Raw genomic sequence first — 24636 nt, 5'->3', positions numbered from 1 at the left:
TGTCCACACTGTATTTTCTATCCCCTTACCCTAAACCTAACCCTTACAGAAAACTTTCTGCATTTTTACTTTTTCAAAAAATCTCATTCTGTATGATTTATAAGCTTTTGTACCCATGGGGACCACAAGCCGGTCCCACAATGTCAAAAATTTCAGGTTTTACTATCCTTGTGGGGACATTTGGTCCCCACAATGTAGCAAAAACAAGTACACACACACACACACACTGTTTTCCATGTGTTATGGAGACTTCCACTAGCCGTAATGATTTTTATATTGTACAAACTGTATTTCTATACCCTTAACCTAACTCTACCCTTCACAGAAAACTTTCTGCATTTTTAGATTTTCAAAAAGCTTCGTTCTATATGATTTATAACTTGCTTTCCTAATGGGGGCTAAAAAATGTCCCCACAAGGTAAAAAATTACTACGTTTGATCCCCATAACAGTCAGGCCCTTTCCAAAAACTTTAATAATTCCATTAAATGAGAAATTCACTTCCAGAATAAAATTTTAGAATTTACTCACACCCACGTCATCCAAGATTTTCATGTCTTTCTTTTTTTCAGTCTCAAAGAAATTAGGTTTTTAAGGAAAACTTTCTAGGATTTTTCACCGTATAGTGGACTTCAATGGGAGCCAACGGTTTGAGGGTCCAAATGCACCTTCAAAGGTCCATACAGCCGAGGAATAAGAGTTTTATCATTTTCTTGGATCAGTCATTGTCTTGGAAAAAAAATCTATTTATATATCTTTTTACCACAAATGCTTGTCTTGCACTAGCTCTGCGATGTGCATCAACTTCATGCATTACATAATAATGTTGGAAAGGTCACACGCCATTAGTTCATCTATGTACTTTGGTTCAAAAAGGAAGGGTAGGGTGAAAAACTCCATCTCATTTTCTCCTTCAGCTTCACAATCATCCAACATCGTTGTTTTACCTTTTTTTGTAAAGGGCATTTGACTTTCTTTGCACGTTTGCTTCGTAAACACTGGGTCAGTACTTCACGCACGACCTTTCCAACATGACTACATAATGTGCAAGGTAGGGCTGGTGCAAAATGAACATTTGTATTTAAAAAGTATTTTTTTTGTTTAAAGAAAATGATCGCTACATAAGACCCTTATTCCTTGGCTGGGATCATGTAGAGCCCTTTGAAGCTGCACTGAAGTTGCAACTTGGACCTTCAACCCTTTGATTCCCATTGAAGTCCACTACATGGAGAAAAGCTTGAAACGTGTTCCTCAAAAACCTTAATTTCTCTGCAACTGAAGAAAGAAAGACATCTACATGACATGAACAATATATTTTCCTACTGTGTATTATTGCCTGCCTCTCTGTGATTATTCCTATCTTTCTTTTGTTATGCATGTTTGTCCATTTTTCTTTCCATCTGTTGACATCTTGATGTTCTTTCTCTGATTGTTCTTTCTGTTCATCCGTCTGTCTTCGTATGTGTGAAGCTCTGAAGACCTGCGGATGGAGAGAGAAAAACTGCTGAGGGCTTTGTTAATGACAGAACTCTGAGACAACACACACACACACACACACACACAACTGCTGACAGACCACAAAACCAACACAGACAAAACAGCCTTTAACTCAATGCACTAATATCACTGTTACACAGTATCTAAACCTGAACAAACCTCTATGCTATAAGAGCTGTTTTAGCATGATGCTAATACCACACAGCAGTATTTAAAGCGGTAACAGCAACATTTCTACATTTCTATGCTTGTTCTGTTCAAAGCATGGCACTGGCACTGTATAAACTACTGGTTAACTTTTAATAATTCTTTATACTTATTTTTCCCAATGTTTTATAATCTGTCTATGGTTTCCTGATATCAAGGGGGCAGAGTTTATTTAAACAAGTCAGGATTCACTTAAAGCTGTCAGTGTATAAACCTACTGTATTTGGTTATGTTCGGAATAGAATACTACTATGCTACGCACACTATTTCTGTAGTATGTAGTAAGTATACTGTGCACAGCACACTAAATACTAGAATGTGCTTTCGCATTAGCAGAAATGTATCCACCTTGTTCTTTAATGCGCTATGGGAAAATAACGAGAAGAACAACAACGTGCAGTAAACGGTAAAACTGTTCATACTACAAACCAGTGCATTCATAATTAAGACAGTTCGTTGAAATAATACAGTAAGACACTAATTTGCAACCCAAATAGCACACGTACGTCTGCAAGATGTCTGTTAAAGATCTCTGGAAAGCATCTGCTGTGTACAAACGTCTGACAGATGTCTTTCAGATGTCATTCTAAATCATAAATATCTTAAAGACTTCTAATAGACATCTATTTGACATCTGATAGGAAACGTCCAATAGACGTATTGCAGATGAGCAAACACTCTAAAAAATACGTCTTGCAGATGTAAACGCAGACATCAAATAGACAGCTCCGGGATGTAAATGTGCTATCAGCACTAAAAGAAGCTGTTTTGTACAACTAAAAATAGCTGGACGCAGATGAGACCGGAAGCCAGACCCATAAAATTTACAAATGGCCTCACCCACTTTTATGGGAAGAAAAAGGTGGATAGTATGCAACAAAACACACTGCCAATGCAATGTGTTCAAACTTCTGTTTGAAATGTGATTTGAGAACTTTAAAGTCTCAATTTTTATTCATTACGTAATTGAACAGCTTTAATTATGTTTACATATTTTTGAAAATTGGATTCAAATTAATGTTAATTTCTGAATTAGCACAACTTAACCTAAAAGCATAATGTGGTTATGTAACTATTTAGCATACTACTCTAAAACATGCCCATATATTCTACTGCATCATATACGTTACTATTTTTAGACAGTTTCTATAGTGTATGTTGCGCAGTATGCAAGTATGCTATTCTGAACATGTGCTTAAATGTCTTGCAAAGTTAAAGTTTCTAATATATATTTTGTGAAAAATTTTACGGCTATCCCTATATACATTTTCATATGAACTGCAGTTTTGTACAACAGCCTCCTTTAGCTCTCTTGTATTATAAAAACAAAGACATTTCCGGAAGTGCGTTGAGAAGAGATCGTGTTTTGATGCTTACATTGCCCACTAGAGGGCATTACATATGCATTTCAGCAGGTTTGCCTTTGAGAAGTAGATCAGGAGCGACAAAATGAAATGTAAACTTTTTATTTTCTTGTTTACAACTCGATTGTCATAAGCGAGAGCACCTCCAGTGTTAATATTTTGATATGACCACACTGACAGAAAGCTGTTTAATGTAGCTCGATCACTTCTCACTTTTGTAGGTGTGGAAATGTAAATACGCACGTAGTGAGTCAGTCACTCAATCCCTCAGAAACGTTGTTAAATTTCCTTTATTTTAAGTTATTATAAAATATCAAAATAAAATAATACTTTCTCCAAACAGCCAAATTCTTGATTTCTCTTTTCTACGAATTACATATGATGGTAACAGATCGGTAACATGAACGAGTAGTGCTTTTTGCTTAACTACTGCCTGTTGACGTGTGGGTACTAGTACAAATAAATCACGCTGACTATTTCACCGTCATACACTTTACTCCTACTGCTCATAAAAGCCTAAACATGCAAATTCCTCCTAGTATTTTCTTTTTAAAAAAGCACAGAGTATAATAAATGAGGCACATTGGCATAAACAAACAGGAGGGTACAGATGGGATACAGCTGCAGGTAACAAAAACCTGTTCACATTCCAGCAGATGCACACAACACACTCTCCTTAATACACAGACAATGGGTGAAAATACACCTGTGTGCATTACAGCAGGCCCGAAACACTCTCTGAGTGCAGTAAATAAACACACATGCATTGACTTTTGGTTAAAAAGACACACATTCATTAGTGGGTTACATCTACTACACATGCACACATCAACAAGCACATTTATCTATAGAAATTTGTACATTGATTGGTACGGACAATACATTTTTTCTTATGCATGACACAGATAAAAAGCACATAAGTTGTTCCTGATTCTGTTTGTTAGCTATTTTTGGCGAAATGACTTAAGAACTACATGTTGCAGACATCCACGAACTACACTGTGCGTGGTGTAAGAATTTGGCGAATCTTGTAAACATGTTATAACAGCTAGCTCTATGAACTTCATGCAAATTAAAACCTTCAAGGAAAAAAAAGGAGGCTTGAGAATGTCTCTACGTATTTACACATACTCACGGTAGAGTCACATCGACAGGGAGGCACTGACACACACGCGCACGCACACAAACACACTTTTTTTCTGATCCTTTGGCTTTTTTACGATATGTCAGCCTCTGATTCGGCACGTTTGATGTTTAGACCCTGGTTTGAGAAGCTATTTCCTGAGTGAACATCATTGCATGTGCATGAACACAAACACACAACTCACAAACTCACGCAACAAACCTTATGAGTAGAATATTAACTCTAATGCATAAAAAACAATGTGCAATATACATTAAAATGTCAAAATACATATAATTCTTTTTTAAATTCTTATATAAATAGCATAAATGGCATAAACTGCTTTGTATTGAGGGGTTTGTTGAATCCACCACAGGGGCGTGGCCTCGTCGATAGGATTGGCTTAAAGCAACTGCAAGTCGAGATAGGCTCCGCCTCCTACAGTCTGGTCTCCAATAGGCTGCTTGGCCGACAGCATAGAAGGGAGAGTTACCAAAGCGTCGCTGTTGCCAGGCTGAAGGAGACAGAACAAAATTACATTTACTCAAGAAACACATGCTTATGCCTCATTATTTGTAATAAGTCCCACCTCAAATGAGTGACAGCCCTCCTACTGACTAACTAGCAAAGTGCCTGAGGCGAATGTACAGGCTGCATGGGAAAGACGCACATTGTGGGTGTGCATGGCAGGAGTCACAGCTGTTTTTAGAATGGCTTCGTTAGCCCATTAGGCAGCCTAATAGAACGTTTCACTCCTGTGGTGTCACATTTTTTTTTGTGTATAATGCATATCAAGTACATACTATAGCAAAATTACTGCAGTTTTACTATAGCAAAATATATTTTGAACACACTTCAGGTGAAACCTTTCACAGCCTTAACTCAAAGCAAGAATGTTAAAAAGAAACTGACACACTATATATATATAGGTATAGGTATAGATATAGATAGATAAAAATTATGACTATTATTTATTTAAAAAAATCTTATAAGGCATGTTTCATTTTTACATAAATATATCTGTTACATTGAATGACAATGGAATATTATATCACCCATATTTTGACATTTTTTCCATAAGTTTATATGTATATAAAATCACTTTTGTCAATTTAATTCAATGGGGACACCAAAATGGGACATCTGGTTTTTGACCCATATACATATATTTCTTTAAATGTATTTTAAATTGTTAATTACAATATAATTACTATATATATGCACTACCAGTCAATAGTTTTTGATTTTAGATTTTTTAAGTTTTTTAAAGAAGTCTTTTCTGCTCACCAAGCCTGTATTTATTTGATCCAAAATACAGCAAAACAGTCACATTGTGAAATATTTTTAGTATTTAAAATAACTGTTTTGTATTTGAATTTTAAATTATTTTAAAAAGTAATTTATATTTCTGTGATCAAAGCTACATTTTCAGCATCATTACTCCAGTCTTCAGTGTCACATGATCCTTCAGAAATCATTCTAATATGCTGATTTGCTGCTCAAGAAACATTTTTTATTATCATCAATATTTAAAACAGTGGAGTACTTTTTTTCAGGATTCTTTGATGAATAGAAAGATCCAAAGATCATCATTTATCTGAAATACGATTCAATTCATTCATTCAAAAGCTTCGAGTCAGTAGAGTTTTATTATTATAGAGAGGAGGTTATAGAATTTTTATTTATTATTATTATTTATTGCTTTTTGAGCAGCAAATCAGAATATTAGAATTATTTCTGAAGAATCATGTGACTGGAGTAATGATGCTAAAAATTCAGCTTTGAAATCACAGGAATAAATTACATTTTAATAAATATTCAAATCAAAAACAGTTATTTTAAACAGTAAAAATATTTCAAAATTGTACTGTTTTTACTGTACTTCGAATAAAATAAAAGCTGGCTTGGTGAGCAAAAGAGACCTTTAAAAAAAAAACATTAAAAATCTTACCGTTCAAAAACTTTTGACTGGTAGTGTGTATTTCTTTAAATGCATTTTAAAATGATAATTATAACATGTTTACTATATAATATATACATTTAATTAAATAATAAGCATTCACACAATGTATGATTTATATAAATAAAGGCATTTATTTTAATACATATTATTATTTATATGTAATATACAAGTATTGTGCAATATGAAAGGATTCACTGTGTGTATAATTATGCATGAAGATCTCTTTTGCCTGATCTAAGATACTAACACTGGTTTCTACAGCAATGGAACGGAAAACCAGTAGTCAAGTTAGAGCAGGCCAATGTACCGCACCTTAGCTCGGTGTGTGTGTCTGTGAGGGAATTTAGACCAGAGAAACCTGTTTAGCTCATCGAGGGGGTGTGACAATGCAACTATGCGGTCCTGTTACTCAAACCCACTAAAGCATCTAAATCTTCAATGCTGAGCACCGCAGGGCAAAAGACACACCTCAATGTTCCCTACAATCCAGCCCTGCCCTGCCTATAAACACACACACTGAGTTTCTGATGTGGAACAAACTAGGACTTGTATTTGGATCAGCAGCCCTCAATAACATTGTGAAGCTGGTTGCCAATACATTTAAAATCAGCAGAGGCCAGCAGCGAACTGTAAATAATTTAGTTACTTGCTATTTGGTAGAAAAATAGCGGAGAAATGGCATGAAAGTAATTCCTGTCTCTTTCTGAACTCACACTGATATTATAATACAGTCGTGGGTGTATCGTAAACTCACCTGATATCCGTGTACCATGCTGAGGATTTCTTTAACCCCGCTGTTATAAGCGTGGGAAGGGGCGTGGCCTTGCATTCGTATCAGTGCTGTGGGCGGGGCTGAGAGGACTGAGCCTGCTGAAGGGGTGTGGCCAGTAGGGAAGTAGCTGATGTTAGGGGGGGAGCCAGGTGGGCTGTTAGTATGAAAACAGACATGGATCAAATTTATATATATTAAAAAAGCTTTTATATATATTAAATATGGAGTTTTCCTCCATTGGTCGAATTAATAGTCCCGCCCCAATCAAACGTCATTGTGTTGGAGTGACAGTTTAGGTTATAGTCATACTTCTGTCCTTAAATCACATACACAATCAGTACCTCAACCAGTTCTTCCACTATGAAGTGCGTTAAAAGCACATTATAGCTGTGTTAAAGGACCTGGGTGTGACACACTCACTGTTTAGTGTGCTACCCTTGTAAACACACCCAGTCCTGGTTGTGCAAGTCCTTCTTTTGAGACCAAGTCATTACATTCAGCCTTTAGAGTTTAGGCAGCTCATCAAAAAAGCCCACAATACAGCCTCAAACACAACAAAGGTTGTACGTAAATGTTCGCGTTGTTCGTAAACATAAGACAGCTACCGGTGAATATTCTGACATCATATGAGTGTCCAAAACATAAGGAAGTTTCCTCCTTAAAAAACTGGTTGAGTCAGGTTTCCAAGGCATCATAACTAATGATCTAGAACAAATTCAAGTGAACTTTAAATATAAGTAAATATTTAAAGTCTACAGTGCTTGTTTCTAGGTTCAGCTGCAATTCTACATTCCAGTGGACATTCATTAATTCATTTTTTCCCTTTCAACCCTCATTTCCAGCAACTAATCTGCACACACAGCATATTAAAGGCGGTGCCTTGGAACCATTTATGCCTCTACGATGCCTTAATTACTCAAATTACCTGAATTTGGGGCACACACTCTGACTTGGATTAATATGTACACTAGAGTATTCAATCATCCATTCATCATCATCAGTGAATGAAACTGTAGCTAACTATTGCTCTTATACTGCACATGTGTATGTGCATGGACTGAAAAACAACATTAACAGATATAACCTTACCTGGGATAATAGGTGGTGTAGTTCATGTACAGTGGGTTGCTGGCAGGGTAGAAGGCCGTCGTTGGTGCCAGGGGTCGGGGACTCAGCAGAAACTGGGAGGGGTAGATGGCTGCCGGCTCCACAGGTAGCACTGCTCCCGCAGGAAGGACCGCTCCAGCAGGAATAACAGCCGTCCCATGAGGAAATGCATATGATGGAGGGGACAAACCTGAAATTGGGGAGGTAGGATATCGAAGGATTATTGAGTGAAACAACAAGCTTGGAGTTTCCAGTTGTGGCAACCAGATGGGATTATAGTAATAATTTTGTCTTTGAAATTACTTGAATTTTTTTTTTTTTCTGTCATTGACAGTGGAGATTAAAAAGATGCACAATGGTGAAGATTATAATGATTTTTATAAAACATGTGGCTGATGAAAATATAAGATAAAGTAACACTAAAAGATATTAAAATGCACAGAGTTTTAAGAATAAAAAAAAATGATGAAATAATCAAACTATAGTAAGTACGTAAATTATGTAGCAATAGAATTGAGCTGAAAGTTAAACATTGATAAATTGAACTGATTGATTTTGCTTACTTGAACGCAACATTTACAGCAGTGGTTCTCAACCAGGGGCCGGGCCAACTAGTGCACCTCACCAAACTTCCAAAGGGCCCACAGAATGACTTAAAATAATGTGAATTAATAGATTTTTATTTATATATTAAATAATCTGTCTGCGACAATAGCCTCAAGGGCAGCATGGCGACATATAGCCCCATTGCGGGTTTGGGCGTCCCGAGTTTGAGTCCCCGCTCGCAGAACATTCCAGATGCCGTCCACACTCTGTCTTTCCCATTTGTCCTTTCACAATAAAGGCTAACATGCCAAAAATAATTCTTAAAAAAAAAAAAATATTGAAATAATCTAACTCTAAATTAAATTCCAAGTCAAGATTGATACACTCTCAAAAATAAAGGTTCTTTATTGGCATCAATGGTTCTATTAAACACCTTGAACATTCATGGAACCTTTCAAATGCAGAAAAGGTTCTTTATAGTCGAAAAAGGTTTAGATTTTTAAAATGTGACCCTGGACCCTGGCACCATCATAAGAGTAGAATTTTTTAAATTGAGATTGAAATAAATAAGCCTTCCATTGATGTTAGGATAGGACAATATCCTAGTGAAGTTCTTAGCAATGCATATTACTAGTCAGAAATTAAGTTTTGATATATTTGCAGTAGGACATTTATAAAATATCTTCATAGAACATGATCTTTACTTAATACCCTAATGATTTTTGGCATAAAAGAAAAATCAATAATTTTGACCCATATAATGCATTTTTGGCTATTGTTACAAATATACCCATGCTACTTAAGACTGGTTTTATGGTCCAGGGTCACAAATGTTTTTCAAAATGTTTCTTTCAGGAAGAGATCACCGAAAGGTTCTTTAGGGAACCAAAAATGGTTTTTATATGGCATCACTGCAAAAACACCCCATTGGAACCTTTATTTTTAAGACTGTAAACTGAAATTATATTTTTTTTTTTTGTCCCCTCAGTAACTATTGTTTAATGAAACGACAGGAATCACAAACTGAATCATGGAATCGTGGTTAAGTCATGTAATATACTAATACTCCCAGTTTCTGTTAATTAAGAAATTTTTAAAACAAGCTTTGTCATAATTCTAGCAGAAATACTGGAAAAAATTTGTCTTGTATGTGGGACAGGGGACGGGTTGAGAAAAGTTTGAGTCAAAAAGGTTGAGAACCACAGCTTTATGCTATTTGAGTGAGAATAATATATTTAAAAATACATATTTTCATAATTTGGATATTTAAATCCATCCAAAATTGCATACAATTGCCATACAAAGTGTTATTTTTGTTGACAAATGTGTAGTGAGAATAAAGTGGACTAAAATTAATGAACATGACATCACGAAATGTTGATTTAACATAATTGCTAATAATATAAAAACTGGCGATTACTCAAAGTATTTTCGCTAGCTAATTACAGGGTGTGGTCCTGACTGAACCTAAGCCAGTTACAATGAGGGCTTTACACCTTTAAACTCCTTTCACATCCTGTTCATTGTTTATCATCAGAGCTTCATGCAGTCATTCCATCAAACAAACAATGAACAATATAGTGCAAAAATCAATGGTGTAGCCACCGGCAGTAGCCACCTCAAAAGCCCACCCTAAATACAATGTGTCACATTATGAACCTGTGTATAAATGAGTTGTCTTGCAGCCAATTCAAGCAGTTAACGCTGCAGGTACAATTACAAATCTCATCTATCGTTTGAACGCTATGTGGCTTGTAGTATTTCTATTAAATTTTCTATCTTGCACTAAAAGCATGCAGCAGAACTTATTCCAAAACTGTCAATATCTGACACTATAATTCAGCTACAAGTCAGGTATGTTCCTCCACCCTTCAACATATATCAGTCACAGCCACAGGCATTCAGATGCCTTAAACCGGACTCAACCTGTGGCGTGCCGAGGCTTTTACGTGCTGTCGTTGGATGTTAGAATAGCAAAGTTACGGAGCTAACTATCTACAACCGAAGAAAGAAAGAAATCTAGACTAAATCATACAGAAAGGGTCTTTCTGAGACATTTTTCAATTTTGTGCACATTTAGATTTAGAAAGATTGCACTAAATCACCCCCAAATCAAAGCCCTCAATTCCCCTGCTGTGGAAAAGCATCTGACAAACTTAGATCTGAATTGAATAAAAACAAAACAAAACAAAACAAAAAAAACATTCACCCAACCAGATTCCTACTCCTCCTGATGCCCATTCCTGCCTAAGCAGGAAACTGGACAGGACACCCACCATGAGTGAATAAGTGAATGAATAAGAGAAAGGGGAAAAAACAGGAAGGCGTGAAGCGCCACCTACCCACACACACAGCTGAGAGAAGCAGCCCCAGAGCCCAGCGGCACTTACGTCGTAACTTACATGGGCGGCGGCGAGAGGCCGCTCCTGTTGAGCGTCCCCCCCATCAGCACGATGTTCATCTCCTGAGCGGAGCACGCAAACACCTCCACATAACGCTCCTTCATGCTGCGCTTGTGGCAGTGCTGGGACGCCAGGAACGCCCGGTCAGCTGAGCGCATCTGGATAAAAGCATCACCCGATGGACGACCCTGATCGAACACACAAACAAATGCTTTCATAAACACATTATTAAGAAGAATGATACAAGCGCACTTAAAGGGGTCATCGGATGCAAAATTCACTTTTACATGTTTGAACATAAATGTGTGTTGGCGGAGTGTAAAAATCCACCCAGTGTTTTTTTAATTGCTATAAATAACCCCTTTCTCAAATCAAGCAAAACAGACCAAGGCTGATCCTACAATTGTTGACTGACACTGCCGTTTTACCTTAGACCTGCCCTGAGTGAGCTGTAAACTGTCCGCCATTGTTTTGACGCCGAAGCAGGAGTAGACAAGAATGGCTCATAAACGATTGAGGTGTTCTGTTGTTGGATATAATAATGAACATAGTCCTCATTTACTCCCAACATCTGAGCCGCTGAAGACACAGAGGATTACTTTTGTTTTTAAAGGAAATGCGTCCCACAGTCTACCTAAATGTGTTTATGCTTAAATCATTCATGATCCAGCCTTACCTACAGAAGAGAGTATAAGGGGTTTTTTTATGAAATCTTTGCAAATCGCCTTTCTTAATAATGTGGTAGTTAGCAAGTTCCACGGCTAAATGTGACTAAAGTTTAGTCTCAGAGAACCGCTTGTCAACCGACAGAAGAGAGGGACGGGGTAAGCAGAGCTTATTAGCATTTAAAGAGGCATGCATCGAAACGGCTCGCTGTGAACAGAGCTGTTTTTGACAAGGTAAAAAGGGTGTTGTTTTTCACCACCATTGAGAAATTTTAACCAAAGTATGTGATAGACTTTTCATTAAAGGAGAAGTCCACTTCCAGAACAACAATTTATAGATAATGTACTCACCCCCTTGTCATCCAAGATGTTCATGTCTTTCTTTCTTCAGTCGTAAAGAAATTATGTTTATTGAGGAAAACATTTCAGCATTTTTCTCCATATAATGGACTGATATGCTGCCCCGATTTTGAACTTCCAAAATGCAGTTTAAATGCGGCTTTAAACAATCCCAAATGCGGTTGTAAACCAGCCCAGCTGAGGAAGAAAGGTCTTATCAGGCGAAACAATCAGTTATTTTCATAAAAAAAAATACAATTTATATACTTTTTCATGTCAAACGCTCGTCTTGTCTTACTCTTACCGACCTCTGTTTTTGTTGCGGTTCATGACAGTTAGGGTATGTCGAAAAACTCCCATCTCATGTTCTCCCTCAACTTCAGAATCGTCCTATATCACTGTTTTACCTTTTTTGTAAAGGGTGTTTGATCTTTTTGCATGTTCACTTTGCAAACACTGGATCGGAACTTCTGGAGTAATGTAGGATGATTTTGAAATGATTTTGGAAGTTGAGGGAGTTTTTCGACATACCCTAACTGTTTTGAGCCAGAATACACAACAAGCACAGCAAGACAAGACAACTGTGTTCAAGATTAAAAGGTATTTATGAAAATAACCAATCGTTTTGCTAGATAAGACTCTTTTTCCTCGGCTGGGATCATTTACAACTGCATTTGGGATTGTTTGAAGCTGCATTTAAACTGCATTTTGGAAGTTCAAACTCGGGGCACCATATCAGTCCATTATATGGAGAAAAATACTGAAATGTTTTCCTCAAAAACATAATTTCTTTACGACTGAAGACAGAAAGACATTCTGGATGACAACGGGGTGAGTACATTATCTGTAAATTGCTGTTCTAGAAGTGGACGTCTCCTTCAAGACCCTAAAGAATCATATCAACTTGTGGAAAATGGGCATCCGATGACCCCTTTAACGAAAGTTGTGTCTCTGTTTATTTTTTCAGCATCTCATGCCAGTAGCATCTGGTTTTAAAAGGCACCTATTATGCCCATTTTTACAAGATCGGTCTTGTGTGTCCCTAGAATGTGTCTGTGAAGTTTCAGCTCAAAATACCCCGGAGATCATTTATTATAACATGAGGAAAATGTCATTTCTGGGGTGTGTATACTTTTGGTGTGTATCACTTTAAATGCAAATGAGCTGCATATTCCTGCCCCGTCTTCAGAAGAGGGCGTAGCGTACATCTCTGCTTTGCATACCTACAGCAATAAACAGTCGGTAAAAGCAACATGACTGAGAGCGAGAGAACCAGTGTACATATAGGACACGAAAGCGCAGGGCTGTTTGCTAGCACCACAGAACGCACAAGCACGGCGTTAACTAATCTCACTAGCGAGGCGCTAACCAATTAAAATACTTCGATAACATTAGCTCAGCAATATAACGACATGACATCCACAAAGCGGTCTGGAGTGAAATGATTTGTGCAGATATAAACATACTTAGGTAGATTTTGAAGTGCATCACCTTGAAAAATAAAAGTAATCCACTACATCCTCAGTAGCTCAGATTTTGGGAGAAAATAAAGACTCTTATGTTCAGTCTTACAACCAAACACAGAACACCGGGATTGTTTACGAGATATTGACGTTACAGCTGCTTGAGTGTGAAGAAAATGGAGGACAGCGTACAACCAAATATAACTTGCTGAGGGCGGAAACTACTGTAATGCAGGACTGTCATAAGCGTCCATGGGCGGGGCCTAAACAATGTGATGTCACATTGCGTTAAGAATCAAAACCGTATGTCTAATGAGACTAGTTTTGTTTAAAGAGGATTAAAAAATAAGGAATGAGTGGATTTTTATCGCTAAAGGGTGGTTGTGTTCACACACTGCCAACACACATATATGTCCAAACAACAAATAAGTGGATTTTGCATAATTTAAGATGTCATGTTTAACAGTAGGGTTGAGAACAGAAAACCTTTATCCATAATGAGGGTCTTTTAATTATTCTTACGATTCAAAAATACTGGAACCCTGTACTAAAATAAAATAATGATCTATAGCGGCAAAAAGACACTGTAAACTATGTAGTTTAACTGCAGAACAATTAGAGACTCTTATGAGCCAGTTTTTCAAAATCGGTGCAACCACTATAGTTCAACTTCCCAAATCAATGAGTCTTATGGGTTCTTTAAATCAAAAGCATACAGTGTGAAACAGTCCAACAGTACAATCAGACTGGTTGTTCATACAACAATGTCCTTACTACCTTTCTAAGCCTTAAACGTTTCAGTTGCATTGCTGTCTATGCAGGGTAAGAAAGCTCTCAGATTTCAGCAAAAATATTTTAATTTGTGTTCTGAAGATAAACAAAGGACTTGTGGTTTGGAACGACATGAGGGGGAGTAATTAATGACACAATTTTCATTTTTGGGTGAACTATCACTTTAAGGATTTTTTAAAAATAAAAGAATGAAATATATTACTACATTTTTATTTGATTAGTGTTGTTCTTTAATATATAGCAGTCAAATCATTTAATATAATGATCTGACTGCATAAAAAGACCTTTTGCATGCATTGTTTTAAATCATATCATCATTCGGCAATGAAATTCCTTTTTTTCCCCAAAAAATGTATTCTTTAGAAATACTACACTGCCATTCAAATGTTTGGGGTTGGTAAGATGAGATTTTTAAAAATAAATTATTACTTTTATTCAGCAAGGATGCACTTTTTCATGCAAAAAGTGACAGTAAAGACTTTTACATTGTTACATATTCTATGTTAAATAAATGCCGTTCATTTATCACATTTTCCACAAAAATATTAAGCAGCACACCAGCTTTACAATCACTGATAATCATAAGAAATGTTTCTTCAGCACCAAATCAGCTTACTAGAATGATCGCTTTGTGATCACAGGAATATAAAAATAGAATAGAAATGATAGAAAAATTTAATTAAAAAAGTTATTTTAATAAATAAAAAATAAATAATAAAAAAAAGCTGTTTTTATTGTATTTTTGATCAAATAAATGCAGCCTTGGAGAGACTTCTTTCAAAAACATTTAAACAAACCCCAAACTTCTGAACGGTACTGTAAAAGAATCTTTAAATGGAACCATTATTAGGAATCAGAATGATTAAATTAATTCTTTGTGTCTAACTGAAATACGCGAGCCAGCTTTTTATAGTTTCATCTTAGAAACGTGATGAACTGACCACATTTGAATGGTCTATCCTATTCTAAAGTACATCTCTCTTCAGCATGCTTTGAGATATTATAAGGACCATGGCATTACAACAACACATCGTAAAGGAATGAAGAAACACAAGTCATGACAGAAGCTGTGATTAATCACCCGTTTTTTATGGAGCTGTTGAGCCAAAGAGGGAAAACTCCCTGACAGAACACATTCTGAACTGAATAGGTGTGTTTATTTTACTGGATGAACTTCATACGAATGCTACAGTTTGTAAGTAGTACACATATAACATCCTTACCTGCTGGTTCAGCACCATATGCACTCCGTGTGGCTTGATGTCAGCGGTGTATTCCCCCAGGAAAACCAATATGTCCTGGATGGTGGCATCGTACGGCAGACCCCTCAATCTCACGCAGTCCCGCACGCCTGTCACTGCTGCCGTTGGGGGCACGAATGTGGGGGATGGCACAACAGACAGGATAGGGGATGGAGCCACGGGAATCAATGGGGCCGATGAGTATCTGTTCAGTACCTGACAACCAAATGCTGAAGTTATATGACTGCCAGTGCACATGATTAAAAAAACTTCTGTCTGTTTATAGCTCCAGGTGTGCAGATGACAGATGAACTGTGCTCTACCTGTAGGTACTGATACTGTTTGCCACCATGCAAACACACATTTGGTGTGTCTGTATCCTCAAATGCCCTCATATATGGAGACAGTTTTGAGCTACTCTGTGTTTGGTTTTTATTTTATGAACCATAGTGAAATATATATACTAAAATGTATTTAAAATACATTTATTTCATGTTAAGTATACTTCAAATACATTTACATATTATGTAATAAAAATACCCTGCAATTGTACTTTTAGTATACTAAACTGGTACATTTAAAGTCTGCTAAATTGGAACTAATTTTGCACTTAATGTACTTTAATTATGCAGAAGTAGTGCTGAAGTGCAACTAAAGATATACTTAAGTATATGTGATTGTGCTAAAGTGGAACTATTGCAAGTATACTTTAGGTAAACTTTATATATTTTGCATTTAAAGACAAACATAATTTAAAGCATAATATTAAGAAATGTGCATTGTGCACAAGTAGTACTCCAAATAAAGTGTAATTACAATTTTTATATATATACATATAATTTTTATATCAGTAAGTCTCAAGCGATATGTCATTAAATATGTTAATATACTTGAACTGTACTTGATATAAAATATATACATTTTAAATCTACTACTTTTTACTAGGGAGTCCATGCACTTTAGGGTTAGCAGTGAAAATCCACAGCAGGTTTCTTTCTTCATTTCATTATATTTAATTGTTTAATGTTTATCATGTAATCACCTGTTCTACTACTAATTAAAGATTTTCCATGGCTGGTCCAAAATGTCTGTACTTTGGTAGAAATAGATTAGTAATTAGTTTGACTGATATATTTGACCAATATTCAAAATAATTAAAGTTTTGCATTCATTCTCAAGTAACTAAAAACCAAGATGAAAATAAATCTGCAATCATTTTGACAGCAAAACAACACTGCATTTACATTATACAGGTATTAAAACTAAAATAAAATTTATATATATATATTATATATATTATATATATATATATATATATATATATATATATATATATATATATATATATATATATATATATATATATATATATATAATATATATAATATATATGTATAAATTTTATTTTAGTTTTTTTAATTTTTCTAGACTGTAGTCAATGGTTAAATTCAAATTTGTTAATCCAAAAACATTCAATTTACACAATTTAACATCAGATTTTTTTTAACAATTTAGCAAAAATGAAATAGAATATATTTTATTTATATAATAAATAAAAATAATATTTAGATTTTTTTTGTCAAATTCAGTTTTATTTTTTTTACCAAATTCTGTGATTTAAAAAAAAATTCTGAATTCCATTTTTTCAATGGTTTCTGTAGTATCTGTAATTGATTTGATTAAAAAACAAACAAACATATTATTCTATTTTTTTATATTTTATTTTTTTTTTTATTTTTTTTTTTTTAAAAATGGTGTTGTGTATTTACATTTTTTCTGCTAAATAAATTCTGGTAGCTCATTTTTCTGGTAAATATTCCTTAAAAATATTTTAATAACAGTTTTATTATTAGTAGTAGTACTATCATTACATTAAGAATTGAGTTTCTGTCACAGTTTCTTCAAGTTAAACCAAACTTTTATTTGACAGGTTGCTGTGAAAACCTTCAAGTTTCTGTTTGTATATGATATGATAGTTTTTCTTTCAAAAAATGGTAAAATGCTCATGAAGTGACTCACGATTACGTTCATGTGTTCACGTACTAATATACTGAGGCGGCAGAGGCTGAAAACACGCACTTCAATATGTATGTAGTAAACGAAACAGCACATATATGCGCTCTTCATTCACTTGGAGACAGAACATGCAGGATTCATATTTAAATAGTATTTTTACAGCTTAATATTCACAGACACTAGTCCATATCGCAATTTGATGTATATGTAATGACCTACAGTTGATTTTATGTCAGGCATAGGTTCAGTCCTTTGGTATTATTGATGTGGTGATTCAGTTGTAAGTATTCTGTTTATTAAAGAACCCAACAACCAGTCAACTATTAATATAAGGCATGATGGGATTCTCTTTGCCTAAATGACACACCCTTGTAGCACCAAAACCCTGCTGCTGATGACCAACACAGCTGAGGTAGTCAAACACAAATGATGTCTGCTCAAAAACAGGTTGAAGTGAGTTCAGCCACAGCCTGTTATGGTTGAGTAGCCTTGGTTTGGTATATATGACGACAGCTAAATATTAACACAAAGGAATTCCTAGTAATTGGACAAAATTAGCAACAATGAAATTTTAAAGGTTTTTACATTGAAGAACATGATTAAAAGAGAGATTTTATGACAGCTTTGAAAAGCTAATCTTTTACAGATTACCTGAATGTTTGTTCAGCGAGCCGGGTCATTCAGATAGAGTACATGCTCGTACACACACTTACACACCCAAACCTCACGTTTTACTTGCCCTGCTAAGTCTGTCTAAACCAGCTTAAATACATTCCACACAACTGATCTTCCAAACCAAATAGGAAGTGCTGCTCTCACCTGTTGCACCTCAGCCGCAGTGCTCTTGAACAGCTCTATGTACCTCTTGCCCAGAATGTCCTTGTGTTTCTTCAGCGCGTTCTGAGCGTGCTCCTCGCACGAGAACAGGACGAACGCGTCCCCGGTGGGCCTGCCATCGGGAAAGCGTACAAACAGAATGCCCTCGCTGCCGTCTGTCACAGGACATGCCGGGGAGAAGAACTGCAGCACTTGCTCTGCGGTGGCGGTGAACGGAAGTCCACGCATGCGTACGATAACCTGATTCTCCCTCGACAGAAATTTGGCCACTTCATTAGAGGTACCTGACAGTCAGACATTGACACACATGCGTGAGCCACTCAACGCGAAGCTAAAAATACACAAAACATACTAAAACCAATGCAAACAACACTGACAGAACAATCTGTGCAAAGATTGTTCACATATATGGATGGGAAAGTAAGTTAGTTCCTGCTTCAATTTGTGTGAAAGATTCCAGTTACTTCACTTCCTGTAGTTCTTTTAATGCATAAATACTTGGGGAAAAAAGCATTTCATTGTCAAATTATGAGATGATTTCTTTAATAAATAAATTTAAATTAGTTCTCAGCAGACTGCACTGTATGTTTCTGATTCTCTACAAAGAATTGTTCGTTCAGAAGTCACATTGCACATTACATTTTTAGATTTAAAGAACTGGCAAGTAATTAAGTTTAGGAATCTACACTGGTCACAATGCTCAATTTTTTTTTTAATGGAACCGGTTCTGAATAAGAATAGAACATTTATGGAACCGGTTCTCGGTTCCCAGCCCTATCCACATACAAACCCAAATATCACATGCATGCAAACTCAAGCACACACACAAAAAAGTCCTTTTACCTCCAGCTATCTTTAGAAAGTCTTCACCTGTTGCCTTGTAAACCTGCAATACAAAACAATGTATGTAAATAATTTAGAATTTACATGCAATTCCACTACAATTAAAAAAGGTCATAGTAACTGGACTTACTATGGGCACTAAATGTAGGTTAATGTACTGAAACAGACTGAAAATTCTATTTATATTTCTATCATGACAACTTTTGGAAGATTTTAGCATGGTAATGGATGACAATGTTGGTGGAACAGATATGCTACGCTGCTGAATTGCTGCTGCTGTTATTGTAGAATAGTAGTAGATATGGTGCTGTGAGTATTTAAGACATACTGCTGCTGCACAAATATCATATAAAATAACCTGTAGCAGATCTATACAGGTGGAGCTGGGGAGGTGGAGGGTTTCAGAGGAACTCTAAAAGTGTGCTGTGAAATGCTTTAGTGAATGCCAACCAGCTATTTAAATGTAAAGCAGCAAGCTCATTGGCTGCATATGCAATATGAACCAATCAGCTTGTGTCAAGTATTTTAACGCTATCATTATCATCAGTTTGCGTTAATGACCCATCAGCCTGCACCATCTGGAGTTCTCATGACAGCACTTGCAATATCACTATACTTAGCATAACACTTATAGTTTTGTGAATGTGTGTGTACCTCAATGTATCTTGTGCCCATGTGATGCTTGTGTCTCTGCAGGGCCAAATCCCTGTGCTCTTCACTCTCAAACCGCACTAGTGCCTCTCCATTCCTCCTGCCCTGAGCATTCAGACACAATGCAGCACCTCCTCTACACACACAAACAGAGTCAGTCATCAGACACACTGGCATTGTGCACAGACTCAATGATGATCATTTATTAATAAGCACTGCATGGGGGTGGTTTGCAGGTTGTGTTTGGTTTGCATACTTGGCGATGTTGAGACCCCTGAAGAATCGGGCGATGTCCTGGTCTGAGGACTGCCATGGAAGACCCCGAGCTCTGATCACCGTGTTATCATCCACCCTCTCCATCTTACTGCTGTACACATAGATACATGCAATTGTAAGATAGCAAAGCAAAAATGAATATATCAAGTGACCCTTTACTAAGCTATTACTCATACAAGTTTAACCGAAATTCTCATATGATTCAACAGGAGATTTCTTCATAATTTCCAGTAAATGTGCTCTGAATAGAATCATGTGTGACACTGTAAAGCTTGTTATCAGATGTTTTTCTTAAATAAATAGTTCTGAATAAAAAATAAAAAAACACTTTAATGTCTTAACATTAGGGCTGTCAAATGATTAATCGTGATTAATCACATCCAAAATAAAAGTTTATGTTTACATGCTATATGTGTGTTTAGTGTGTATATTTATTATGTATAATAAATACATGACATGTATATTTAGGGAAAATATTTCAGATTTATATATAAAATATTTATATTTTATTATGATCTAAATGATATACAAGTGTAAATATATATACACATATAAATATATTTTTTTAAATATACATGCATGTGTGTATTTATATATACATAATAAATATACACAGTACATATACATATAGTATATAAACAACATTATTTTGAATGCGATTAATCGCGATTAATCGTTTGACGGCCCTACTCAACAGAAATATAAAACTACTGTAACATTCGTTTACCAGTAATGGCTATTACAATTTAACTCATATCATAAACTCAGGATTTCTTAAAATATTAGAAAAAAGAAAAAAACCCTTTATATTAAAATACTCTAATACTCTAGAATAAAAATACTCAGTGATACTAATATCCTCTCTGAATTATAGCCACCACTATTATAAATGCTCCAGCACCATAACATTTCATGGAAACATTTAAACTTAACACTTTTCCATTTTATAGTAATTTATGATTCATTTTATAGAAATTAGCCTATATAAAATGTATAATCATTATAGAAAATACCATGATTTTTCTGTGATTTTATTAGTTTTACTGTCTTTTCAAGACCTTAAAAAAATATTTTTTATTCACAACTTTAAAATTCCTCTGTATATTTTCCAGTTTTCAAAAATGGCAAAATTGCATAAATAAATTAATACATAAATTTAAAAAAAATGTAATTAAATTTAAAAATGCAGGTATTCTAATAGTATGGAGAAAGGGAAAAATAGCCAAGATAGGACTGGCCATTAACATTAAGTTAAAAAATTGAACACAGTTGCAAACATATGTTTGTTAGTTTAAATAAAAAATAAAACAGCTCTTACCAAGTGCCAGTCTCAAACTTGTCATTCACTTTCTCAGGAACGGAAAACTGGTGGCCTGTGAAGACGAATAAAAGCAGGTTCTTAACAAAAGCACTTACGAATATAAAATTCATGCATTCAGACAATAAAATTTAGGATGTAATGCCTTACAGACAGTCTCCGAGATGAGTGCTAAAACAATTTCCGACATCTGCTGAACCTTGTGAGCAGTGAAAGCATGAGAAGAAGAATCTACAACCACATTCAGATCTGATCGCAGCCGCAGTCAAGGAATACACCGTCTGTGTTTAGTGCTACTGCTGATAACTACCATTTAACAACACCGTAAAGATGGAAGGAACAACCAGGGCAGGGTATATAAACGCACAGGGACCATTGAAACACAGCAGTCTTCCATAAAGGCACAATAGAAACATGGAGAGACAGAATGACTTTCGATTAACCTTTCTTACTGTGCAGAGGGCTGTGCTATTGCATTGCGTTTGACTCTGTGTGTGTGTGTGTGTGTAGGCATTAAGACGTTACAGCGTAGGTGTGGCAGGTTAAGCTTGTTGGCTAAACACTCTTGGCTTTCTCTTGCTGCCTCAATTGAGCCCACACTATTGTGAGTCTATTTGCATTTCAAAACCTTGGGATCCTGCAGCCAACACCCTATTGCCTATCTTTCTCTCTCATACACACTCAAATACAACTTCCTCACACTGCTTGTCAGAGAATTATCATCTAATAAGTGTTATTATAAAGTATTAGTCTGTGTCTCATCCATTTAGGACTAAGAAAAATTACACAAATGATAGTATTTGACATGTTTTTAAGGATACAGTCAGCCATGACCTGAAGATTCAAGTCTTTCAGTTCTCCTTCCGATGGGAATTTTTTCTTAAACTCTTTCCGGAGGTCAAAGAACGAGAAGAAACACTCAGGCAATAAAATATTCTGAAAAGCACAAAAGCAAGCGGTCAAGAAAATGAGCAGAATTTAGACATTTTTACAAATTTCGTCCGGACAGTTGCAGTATTAAGAGTTTTAATACCTTGCTGGAAGCCTCAGGATGGAGGACTTGACGAATGTGCAGCTGTCCATCTGTACAGAGGTAGAAGGTGTTTTCTGCACCTGCGTCCACTTCTGCACATAACCTCTGATTCAACTGCACACACATGAACACTCTGAGTAAATGTCACTTTTATGTGCCATTTAATACATACCCACAAGGCTGTTTGTGCAAATATCAATCCACAAGCTGTTACATAATGTGTCTGATAGTGTGTAAAGATATGCAACTAAATATCCATTCTCAGTGCAGACATCCTTATGTATTTTAAATAGTGCTGTCAAATGATTAATCGCATCCAAAATAAAGTTTTTGTTTACATAATAAGTGTGTATACTGTGTATATTTATTATGCATATATAAACACACATACAGTATATATTTTGAACATATCTACATGTATTTGCATGAATATATTTATATTATTTTTTTAAAAAACGTACTTAGGATTTAATTAATGGTGCTTAATCGCTTGACAGCACTAACTTCAAACAAAAACTTTTAAAAACAGAGACAGTAGAAGATAAATACCATCATGTCACAACAGATCATATGAGAAAATGAGAATAATCACCTGTTCGATGGCTTCCTCAAGCAGTTCGGCGTCTGTCAAGGCCTCCTCGGTGAGTCCACTCACCTCCTGACACTCCTCAGAGAGCTCAATATGATCCGGTTTGACTAGCAATTCATTTACCTGACCAGCCTAAATGTAGAAAGCAGAGGCATGCTCACTTTCACCATATACATTTACATAGGCAAATAATAAATAAATGGATGGATGAATTGATAAATAGCAGTGGAAAAGTAGATAGATTCATATTTAGATTGATAGAGTCTTAGATTTGACTTTGTAATTCTTGTTTAAACATTATTTCCCTCTCACCTCCGACAGAAGTACTATACAGTATACACAAACGCACATATACACAAAAATAGATAGATAGATAGATAGATAGATAGATAGATAAATAGATAGATAGATAGATGAAAGTAAATAAATATATAAACCAATTTTAATATTTGTCCTTAGACTTAGACTTATTTTTGTCTTATAAAAAATCTGAAGCGTATATGAATGTAAAATTCACTTTCACTCCGTTTCTAACCTTCACCGGAATTACTACACACACGCACAAAAACGCAAACACACACACCAACGCATAACACACATACACACCATCACGAGGAAATATGAAATTACCTTTTTATTCGCTAAATCCACAACTTGCCAAACCAACTGTACAATTTCCTTCTCGTCTGATCCCAATTGGTCCCCACTTGCGCCAGAAGTGGTGGTGAATAAAAGCACCAGGTAATCTGGATTAACCGTCATTTTTAAGAAGGAAAAAAAAACTATTGTCACACCACACCGACAGCAAAAGCAAAACCCTAGAGATCAACTCCAGGTGACAGAGAACCGAAGAGCCCAATGACCCAAACACCTACGGACAGATCAGTGCCGGGTTCGGACTCGCCTTGATGTGTCCCGTGGCCTTTTAATTGCGTTAGAATCGATGCAAACAAGTCCGAAACCCTTGGCTCTGCTCCGCAATGGCTGCTTGGATCGCGCTGGTTTTGTGTGCGCCCTACCTGGCCACCGCCCACGTGACACAGGTAATAGATACCTGCCCAAAAGAAAGCCCTCCTACCGCTGCTGAGAAACAAGGACGTGGCATGGCACGCCGAAAACGCGCTTGTCCTACATGATGTGAGGGAATTCAGGATCTGTTTATTACACGTTTACACAGTGAACTAATAAAATAACCCAGCGTTAACACCTGCTCACCTGCCATCAGACGCGAGCAGGACGTAATGTGTAAAAAATGACGCAAGGCCTTTCAGAGTCGTTTTAATATTGTGTAACTACGTTAGCCAGACTAAACAAATCCATTGACTTAAAATGTGTCTGAACCATTATGACCATTTTGTAAGTCAATGTTTCAACAGTCATAAAGCACAGGTGTACACACCTTGAGTGTAGCCTACATCTGTATGCTCATCACAGGTACTGCAACCTGTGTATTGACATCATAATATTTCCTTATCTCAGATAACATATATTTGATAGAGAGAGAGAGAATATACATACGAAAAGTGAGAAAAGATGCCTCATTTGTTCCACAGTCAAGGTAAGTTAAGTCAATATAAAGTTCTGATATTTAAG

The 24636-nt window shown here is 35.9% G+C and overlaps 2 protein-coding genes across 3 annotated transcripts in view; one reads left to right on the top strand and one right to left on the bottom strand.

Annotated features, from left to right (window-relative positions):
• Positions 1-3203, top strand: part of epb41l4b (erythrocyte membrane protein band 4.1 like 4B) — a 32231-nt gene extending 29028 nt beyond the window's left edge. For both annotated transcript variants that reach the window (XM_051130971.1, XM_051130970.1), the window contains exon 23: positions 1470-3203. In XM_051130971.1, the coding sequence (XP_050986928.1) occupies positions 1470-1533 (64 nt within the window). In that variant the 3' untranslated portion in view covers positions 1534-3203. The remainder of the gene's footprint in view (positions 1-1469) is intronic.
• A 136-nt stretch (positions 3204-3339) lies between these two features.
• Positions 3340-24112, bottom strand: esrp1 (epithelial splicing regulatory protein 1). Its single transcript, XM_051130972.1, is given in 16 exon segments — positions 3340-4704; positions 6908-7079; positions 8015-8222; positions 10969-10984; positions 10986-11168; positions 15463-15696; positions 18316-18617; positions 19177-19219; positions 19831-19963; positions 20084-20194; positions 21422-21476; positions 21572-21670; positions 22243-22357; positions 22455-22568; positions 23047-23175; positions 23674-24112. Coding segments are annotated over 16 exon segments (2157 nt in total). The 5' UTR covers positions 23806-24112; the 3' UTR covers positions 3340-4593.
• Positions 24113-24636: the final 524 nt, after the last annotated feature.

Source organism: Labeo rohita, chromosome 16 (assembly GCF_022985175.1).
Source record: "Labeo rohita strain BAU-BD-2019 chromosome 16, IGBB_LRoh.1.0, whole genome shotgun sequence".
Classification (NCBI taxonomy): Eukaryota; Metazoa; Chordata; class Actinopteri; order Cypriniformes; family Cyprinidae; genus Labeo; species Labeo rohita.
Note: the sequence above shows the minus strand (reverse complement) of the source record. Positions and strands in the feature narration are given on the sequence as shown.